General features: G+C 36.1%; 1 protein-coding gene across 1 annotated transcript in view; it reads left to right on the top strand.

Moving 5' to 3' along the window:
- LOC107683760 (astrotactin-2-like) overlaps positions 1-9,770 on the top strand; it is a 496,105-nt gene that overhangs the window by 245,482 nt on the left and 240,853 nt on the right. Inside the window, 1 exon segment of the mRNA XM_016479817.1 lies at positions 7,149-7,295. Coding sequence (XP_016335303.1) covers positions 7,149-7,295 — 147 coding nt within the window.

Below are 9,770 nucleotides of genomic sequence, written 5' to 3'. Positions count from 1 at the left end.
CACGCCCCATCCATCGCCAATATATATATAGATAGATAGATAGATAGATAGATAGATAGATATAACTAACGAACTAAATCAATAAATACGCAACAACAACAAAAAAAAGTCACAAGGCTAGTTAGCATGTTCAGTTATTTGTGGCTGTAGATATTCTGACTGCAGGCAGGAAGCAGCTTTCTCCTTTGATGGCCGTTCAAATGTTGCCCTGAATGCTGAGAAACACAAATGTATTTCCAGCAGCATACTTACAGTATATTGCCTGTTTGTTTTGAAAGGCTCTTAAAAGCATGAAATGGACTTGTTTTTGTACTTTTCCCTTTTAGTGAAGGGCTTGAGACTGTGATATTATATATCCTCCCAAGGCAAGCATCACCATTGTTATTGCTCACAGATCTTCCACAAACTCCAGCTGCACCTTTTCCCACACCATTTGTGTTACGGATGTGAAAGAGACCTTAAATCATACAGCTTGTGAGAGGTTTGTTGTTACTTTTCTGAATGATCAGGCTTGCAATTTTTACCAGGAGGATGATAAAACCCATAGACCTACATTAAACCCAAGCCATATACAGACCATAATATATATCATAGAGATTCTGGGCAGACAAAACATGTGGCGGAGGGTTTTGCACAAGCAAGCACCACCCATTTATGTATTCACTGTTATCTTTTGCAGTGTATTCTCCCTTGCAAAACTCATAGTTAAAATAAATAAGAAAAATAAATTGCCTAGGAAATTTATTTCGCTGAGTTTCAGCCCTTTTCATTGTGGTGGTGTCGGTCTACAGTAAATCGATGTGTATCAAAAGCTGCAGTGGTAGAACTGCTGAAAACCTGCTCACTATCAGACCAGGGGCTCTGAGCAGAAGGGACAGAACAGGGTTCATTATTGATTCCTCAAGCCACTGTTTGCTCTTCTGAGCCGCTATAGCCATGAATTATCCCTCATACTCCATCTGTGCTGATAGCTGAGCTATTTTCAAGAGGATGTTGTGGGTGTGCATTCGAGGACATGCAAAAATATAAACATGTCATACTCAGAGTTCAGAGAGGATCCATCTCCACGGTTCTGTTTTTTTAATATATATTTAGATTTGTTTTCTTGTCGAGCTGTATTTTTCAGTTTTGAAAATGGTCATTGATAAACAGCTTAGACTGAAGTTATCCTCTTGAGTTATTGCATTGCAGACAGACACAGAAAACACATTTTATGTGTATATGTGACCTGTGCTGGCAAAATAGTCGGAATGCACACAGGGTAATTTTGAGATACACGCTAAAAAGTGAAAAGTGGTGATTTTAGTCAAATTTGAGATTTTCATATAAATGAGTTCATTAAACCCATATCTAGCGATCCCAATGCTTCAAATAGCAATTAAACATCTACAATTATCGTTATTTGTACGTTTTCTGAGAGGAGTACCTTTTCTCCGCTCCTTTCTCGCTGACTGTCATCCGAAGCGCGGAAGCTGACTGTCATAAAGGCGCGTCCGATTGCGCGCGATCCCGATAAATATACATATTGTCACAATCCCCAGCTGGAGTGCCCATGAACCACCAGAGGGCACTCCACCCCAGACTGTTGTTACACTCTCACAGACTACATTCCCCATAATCCTTTGCCAGACTCATCACTTAATTGCATTCACCTGTGTGTTGTTACCCCGTTACATCTGTGTTTTCTGAGTCACATAGCGAAACCTTGTTAGTTGTAACACTGCATTTCTGAGCACTCTCCCAGGTTTATGTCTCTTGGTTTTTTTGATCTCTTGCCTGTTTCTTGGATTTACCCTTTTGACTGAGTTTCCTGCATTGTCGTTTGTCTGGAATGCCTACCTGTGTTTTGACCTGCTGCCTGTATTTTGGATTACGTCTCTGGTCTGTCCTAAATAACATTTGGATCTCCTATCTTTCAAGTCTCCAAGCAGTATGTTACACATATACACAGAATTACAGTATTCATGCAAGCATAATCTGTTATGTCTTAAGTGTCCGTTTGGCGAACTGTTTGGGAAAAACATCTGTGTAACATTATATTAGATCCGTGCATTACAGTAGGTCTTAATATATAGGCCGTCTGTCTCATTAATGTTAATCTAACGATAAAAGAAACAAGGGAATCACTCGCTGCTCTTGATTGAACTGCTTTTGTAGCTTTAATAATCTATTTATTTGTAATGAACTCACTAAAGGGATTTTTACATTTGATTATTTTATTTTCTTACTTGAATGCTTTTGCTTAGATGTAAAATGAAAAAGTAATGCATTATTTGTTTTTTTCTTAAATTTTTTTTACTGTTTTTTTTTTTTTTTTTTTTTTGCAAATGTTCTTATAATAACAAAGATAAAATAAAAAAATTATTATTAATATAGTAATTATTATTATGAACTGGAGGGAAAGATGCAACATTGCTCTGTGCTTTGGAACCATCAGAAAACTTTAACTCGATTTTTCTCGTGTGTGTGTGTGTGTGTGTGTGTGTGTGTGTGTGTGTGTGTGTGTGTGTGTGTGTGTGTGTTCAGTGTTAACATGCTGTTGTGTTCGTACATATGCTAATGTGCTCTTAGGTCTTTCACGGTGATTGCGGCCCATTTCACATTTAAAGTTGTGTCATTAAACCTATTATTTCAGTGACTGTTCAACAACTAAACACTGCAATATTCCTCCCTTTATGTATCAAGTTCTTAATGTATTAGTCACACATATGAATCATTGTTGAAATGCTTAATAAAATTTGTCAGCATAAAGGGATTTCTTTAGCAAAAAAATATATCAGTGGGGAAATAAAAAATAGCTGGTTCATTTTCAGGAAGTAGTGCCATTTAAGCTAATGCCATACAAACTAACTAACAAATAAAAAGGTGGATGCATCCTAGATTAGTGGTCAATGGGTTACTCAATGGTGATTCTTAAAATCAAAATGGGCTACATTTGTAAGATCTGGTTGTATCATTGTATTTCTGTGTGCATGTCTTGTAATAAATCACACATTGTAATTGGAAGACAATATTGATAAACCATTTTAAAACAATCCTGTTAAATGATTTTACACCACATCACTTTATTCACATTCAATATTCTTGTGTGTTGGGTCAATAACACATTTGCTATTGGGATTAATGTAGCGTTCTTATTCAGAATTCAGCTCAGAATAGTTCTCGAATATGCATTCTACTGACAGTGTGCAAAGGACACCATATTAAAATACTCTGACAATGTTTTCTTCATGACTATGCAATGGTGCCTCAACACAATATCTACAGAGCAAAACATACTGTGTGGCCAGTGTAGTCCGATTCTGAAGAATGACTCACAACTCTACAAGCCAGTGGATCAAAACCATAAAGCATAACAATTGTATTTTTATTTTTGAATGAACAGGCGACCAAAAAAAAATAAAAAATCAGTTTTTAGTCTAAGTGAATTTATATAAGTAGTAAGGATATAACTGTTGGCAATTTGTGGATTTTGGCCTCCGTATTGACAGTTTTATGCATCCAACAATAATTGTTCCAAACCACAGAACCATTGCAACACAGAGGAGCACACAGTTGTGATGTTTTGTGCCTGAATGATTCAGTGTTTTTGAATAAATCAGTTGAGTGAATAATACAATGACTCACTAACCCTAACCCTACAACCAGGTATTAAAATGTAACTGTTGCATAAAAGTATTTAAAATGTATACAAAGTAGGAATAATATAAATATTTTAAAAGGATTCAAGGCTTTGATCTCTCTTCTCTTTTGGTACTTGACTGTTTTTCATTCCTGTCAATGTGTTAAAGACTAGTTTCCGGTTTTAAATTGTGTCATGCAAATTGGCCTATAAAATAATGTGCAACACTTTACAGTAAGGTTCCATTTGTTAGCATTAGTTAACTGCATTACTAACATGAACTAACAATTAAAATACTTCTAAAGCACTTATTAATCTTAGCTATTGTTAATTTAAACATTTACAAATACATAATTAAAATCAAAAGTTGTATCTGTTAATATTTGTCATGGATTTGAGCTAACATGAACTAACTATTAATTTTAACACCGATTAATAAATGTTATAACAAATGCATTACTAATGGGACCTTATTGCAAAGTATTACCAAATAATGTTTTAAGATGTGCTACATTTCATTCCACAGTAAGATCTATGAAATACTGTGTGCATATCCTGTTTCTGTTGTTTAAGAGCATCCCAGTTATTCATGAGTTCAGAAGAAAAAGGTAATTAAAAAAAAAAAAAAAATTTTTTCTTATATTTGTTCTACAGTTTTTTTTTTTTTAGTTTTTTTTTTGCATTCGTTCTTATTTATAATAACAAAGATAAAATAAAAAAACAGCTATATTGTGACTATTAATACAGTAATTATTATTAAGAAAAGAAGTGGAGGAAAAGATGCAATGATGTTCTGTGATTTTGCTTTGGAACCATCAGAAAACTTTAACTCGATTTTTCTCAAAATTGACTTTGCTGACTCCATCGACGCGTGTAGCTCAGTCATTTTTCTTCCGATTCCAACAAATCATAAATCATTCTGAAAGCCATTTACAGGAAAATGTGAAAATAAAAATTGCTTATTGTGACTCATTTTGCCAGCACAGGTCACATGTGTTTGTGAATCTAACCAGTGGTTGTCATGTTTTATATGTACTGTATGCATGAGCATTATCATTGCACAGCCAGTAGTGTTGTTGAGCATTGTGTGGAAGATGCTCTCTAGCATGAAGGACACACAAGTGTGAAGCTCTGCTAAGCTTTGTCAAGGACTTGCTCATTCACTTCTGAAACAATGATTCAGTGTTTTTGAATAAATCAGTTGAGTGAATAATACAATGACTCACTAACCCTAACCCTACAACCAGGTATTAAAATGTAACTGTTGCATAAAAGTATTTAAAATGTATACAAAGTAGGAATAATATAAATATTTTAAAAGGATTCAAGGCTTTGATCTCTCTTCTCTTTTGGTACTTGACTGTTTTTCATTCCTGTCAATGTGTTAAAGACTAGTTTCCGGTTTTAAATTGTGTCATGCAAATTGGCCTATAAAATAATGTGCAACACTTTACAGTAAGGTTCCATTTGTTAGCATTAGTTAACTGCATTACTAACATGAACTAACAATTAAAATACTTCTAAAGCACTTATTAATCTTAGCTATTGTTAATTTAAACATTTACAAATACATAATTAAAATCAAAAGTTGTATCTGTTAATATTTGTCATGGATTTGAGCTAACATGAACTAACTATTAATTTTAACACCGATTAATAAATGTTATAACAAATGCATTACTAATGGGACCTTATTGCAAAGTATTACCAAATAATGTTTTAAGATGTGCTACATTTCATTCCACAGTAAGATCTATGAAATACTGTGTGCATATCCTGTTTCTGTTGTTTAAGAGCATCCCAGTTATTCATGAGTTCAGAACCACTTCCAGATGTTGACTTTTCATTTCTCATTTGAAGTTTATTTTACACTTTTGTTTGCCTGTGTCCGTGTCCACCGGTTTCAAATCCACTTACCCAGCGCCCATTATCCATTTTTTTAAAATATCTTCTGGATCTCCAGTCGAGATTGTGTTAATAATCGTGGGCTGTTTACCGACGGCTACAGTTAGGAACAGATTGTTCTGGAAGAGATGCGAGATACTGTGAATGTTGCACTGTGACGAACAAGCCAGGTGTGACCCCTTGGAGGAGTGCTGAACACGGCAGAGACAACAAATCTAATACAAGCATCTGTGAGATGTTTGAATGCAATCTACAGAAATCTCAGGTTCTTGAAGTTGCTTGAAGAGGAGTTACTTCACTTTTTGTTTCACCCCACCAGGCCCTCTATAACACTTAGTCGGGTGTATCTCAGCTCAGTTTCCAAGACAACCGTGATTATATATTATTTTCAGGCTAACACTGATATCTAAGTCCTGTCGGATAATGATGAAAACCCATTATCTGTTAATCTGCATAAAGAAATCTGTCAAGTCTTAACAAGGACTTTTCTAAACTTAGCTAATTAAAGAACAGAATAAGAGTTTGTTTGTTTGTGAAGGCCGCCAATATGTCAAAAATAATATTATTTCTTGCTTGTTGGGAGCCGGTACTGGTATTAATTAATCGTATTAATGTTACCTGTTCATTATTACATGCTGTTCTTTGACTTCAAAGCATCTGATTTTCAACAAAGCTGCCAAAACCTATTTGTCGGTTCTTAGATGTGGATATTTCAGAGTTTAAGTTTAACCTCTGTCTCGCAGATGAATCACTGCTGTTGGACTTTAAGCTTTGTTTTCTATGTTACATAAATCTGATCGTCATCACAGAGCTTTGAGACATGGGAATAAACACTCTCACTCCCACGTCCACTCTACAGGGAGCTCGCGGATTCAATTTATGGCCAGGCTGTCCCCAGAAAGCATCAGGACACTTGTCTTTCCTCGTTTTTATTGTAGCATTAGAGCTGCTTGCTGTATTAAGTGGTCCAAATTGACCTTTATCTAAGCTCCGCCCCTCTTCTGGTTATTGTTGCTCACTCAGGCAAGCTTTATAGATCGTTCCATGGAAATGAAGTGGAGAATTCTGAGAACAGCTTGGAAAATGTATTATATTAGACAGTGGCATGATCTGGAGAACTGTGGAGAAAAGCTTTCGAAACATTGAGATTAGTGTGAGTTCCTGACAGAATCGTTCCTGATGTTTCTACAATATCCTCAGCAGTGTAGAGGAGACCAGAGAGTGTAACACTCATACATAGTTCTTTTTGCAAATCAGCATATTAGAATGATTTCTGAAGGATCATGTGACACTGAAGACTGGAGTAATGATGCTGAAAATTCAGCTTTACATCACAGGCGTAAGTTACATTTTACAAAAAAATAAAATAAATTGTAATATTTTCACAATATTGCTGTTCTTACTGTATTTTTGATCAGCCTTGGTAAGCAGAATAAACTACTTTTAAAAACAGTCTTAGCAAAGACCAAACTTTTGAACAATGGTATAGATTAAAGAAAGAGCAAAAGCTTGCCTGATAATGGTGGAAGGCAGCAGTTCATTTGTTGGTGAGTGGGAGAGGTGTGACATCATGTGAAATCACAGCAGGAGTCTAATCGTGTTCTTCTCTCTGTTCCCACAGGCTGCCCTCAGAGTCCCATGAGCAAAGCCTCGCTAACGCTGATCACTGTCTGCACGTGTGTGGTGGCGGTCGTGTATGGCACGCAAACGTCCTGTCCTCTCACCGTCAAGGTCACGCTCCATGTTCCTGAACACTTCATCGCTGACGGTGAGCAATCTACAGACAGCCACAATTAATTATTTTAAGACCGTAAGGATCCTTTTTTTTTGTCGTAGTGCCTTTTTACTACATTAAAGTAGATTCAGAACAACAATACAAACAAAATGTTAATGATATCAACATTTATTTACCTGATACCAACATGGTGAATTGTAGGCTTTTTTTATGTTTACTATGATGTATTTAGGAGACTCTTGTGTCTAAAGTGACTTGCATTGTCTTCAAAGTATCTTTACATTGTTTATTACTGCATGCATTCGAATGAACAACCTTGGTGCCAGAAGGCAAAATTATATTTTGCTGCTTCGCAAACACTTTCAAAGTGAACTAACAGTGCCTTCAGATTTATCTGAAACAGATTTATGTGGCTCGTGTTTTACGGGACTCGCACCCAAGTACTTTACATAACAAGTGCAATGCTGTACCGGGTGCACTTCTGAGCAAGTTTACTATGTCAAAAAAGCCACACATATGGAGCTAGTTATGTATTGCAAACATCAAAATGTATTAGTCTACAAATCATGCACTATGATGAAAGTATTTTGAGCTCATAAAATAGTATTGTGCAACGAACCACACAAGAAAAAGCATTTATTAATCAAAATGTGCCCTGTAATGCATGCGGTGGCCTTCGCAAGACCACAAGTGCACCATTTGGGACAGAGCCTTGGTCCGTCCTCATGAGATTTGCATTATGGGTTACAAATGGTGGCAGAATATGGTATTTTTTCCCCTTGATATTTCAAAAGCTTGTCATGTCAGAACCACAGCGTAGTGCAGGGATCCTCAAATCTGGCCCACGAGATCCACTTCCCTGCACAGTTTAGCTCAAACACACCTGAGCATGCTAATCAATTTCTTCCGGATCATTAGAAAATCACAGGTAGGTGAGTTTGACCAGGGTTGGAGCTAAACTCTGCAGCACATTGGCCCTCCAGGACAAGATTTGAGGAAACCTGGCATAGTGGTTAATGCACATGCACAGAAATGTTGCCTTTCTGCTGTGAACTGATGGATGGATGGATAGATATTTGATCTTCACATAATCTCATTGCTGCCTAGGAGAAACAATGAAAAACAAAAAACAGGCTATTAATGGATTTTGAGAGATTTTCTGAAACTGCATGCTAAATCAGCTAATCTGTTTTAGCTTGGGCAGTTTTTCAGTGTATCAGAGAGAGACTGAGTGAAAATGTATTGTCATGGCCAAAGCCATGGTCTTAGGTCTTATGAGTTCATTTCTGCTCATATCTGAATTTATGTTTAGATATAACTCTGACATTCCAGTCTCTCAAACTTTCAGAAGAAAGCAAAGAGGTCTGTAAGATCGACTTTATTGTAGCAGCGTGTCACAAGGTGAGAGCGAGCAGAAGCCATGTGATGCTGATGCTGCAGTTTAGAGATGCTGGACCATCTGTCAGAGATTATGTCGGCTGCTTTAACCCTCACAGAACAAACATGACCAGCATACACACACATACAGTACAGGATTGTTTCCTGTTAATAAAAGCTGTGAGATGATCTGGTTATGATATGTTTTGAATCTATTTTAAATAATCTACATGTGAGTGGCTTGATGAGAAAAAAACAAAACAAAACAAAACCATGAATAGAGAAACTGCAGCTGCTTGTATTGGTCCGACCTAAATTGCAGATGCCACCTGGGCAGCATATTCTGTTACTGTATATGTTCCACATATTATTATCATTGTTTATTTTGTCTGGTTGCTGGTACCTCCTTAGGAAGGTTACTGTTTTAAAGAACTGAGCGATTCATTTTTAACACTAGAACCGACACGGGGTAAAATTTACCTCATGGCTGTTTTTAATATGTACATAACAGATCTTCAATAAAATATCCAAGTCTTCCAGTCATTGACTTTTACTAAAATTGGTTGTTAAAACCAATTGGTTGTTGTCTCCTGTTGTTAAAAAATATGGTTAGATAAAACCAGGTTACAAGCTGGGAATTTTTACCTATAAGCGCCAGCAGGTCTAATTTACCCATATAATGCCTATTTTCACGCTTACTGTAGGCAGTCACACAATGAACGTTCAAATGAAGATGTTTTAGACTATTCATAAATGTTCAAACTTTAGATTAATTATTTTTTTGTTTGTTTTGCAATTTTTTTATTGTTTATTGTTCTCTACTGTGTTGCTATTTATTCCAGTCTCCCTCTTTCCTCAAAAGGAAAAAAAAATATATAATAAAAAATACTCCTTATTGTCTGTTTAGGGTATATTAGTAATTTAAAGGGGTGATTTGATGTTGCTAAAAATAACATTATTTTGTATATTTGGTGTAATGAAATGTGTTTATGCGGTTTAAGGTTAAAAAAACACATTATTTTCCACATACTGTAGATTATTGTTTCTCCTCTGTGCCCCGCCTTTCTGAAACGCATCGATTTTTACAAAGCTCATCGGTCTGAAAAGTGAGGTGTGCTCTGATTGGCCAGC

The sequence above is a fragment of the Sinocyclocheilus anshuiensis genome, unplaced genomic scaffold, assembly GCF_001515605.1.
Source record: "Sinocyclocheilus anshuiensis isolate Anshui unplaced genomic scaffold, SAMN03320099.WGS_v1.1 scaffold1549, whole genome shotgun sequence".
Lineage (NCBI taxonomy): Eukaryota > Metazoa > Chordata > Actinopteri > Cypriniformes > Cyprinidae > Sinocyclocheilus > Sinocyclocheilus anshuiensis.
Note: the sequence above shows the minus strand (reverse complement) of the source record. Positions and strands in the feature narration are given on the sequence as shown.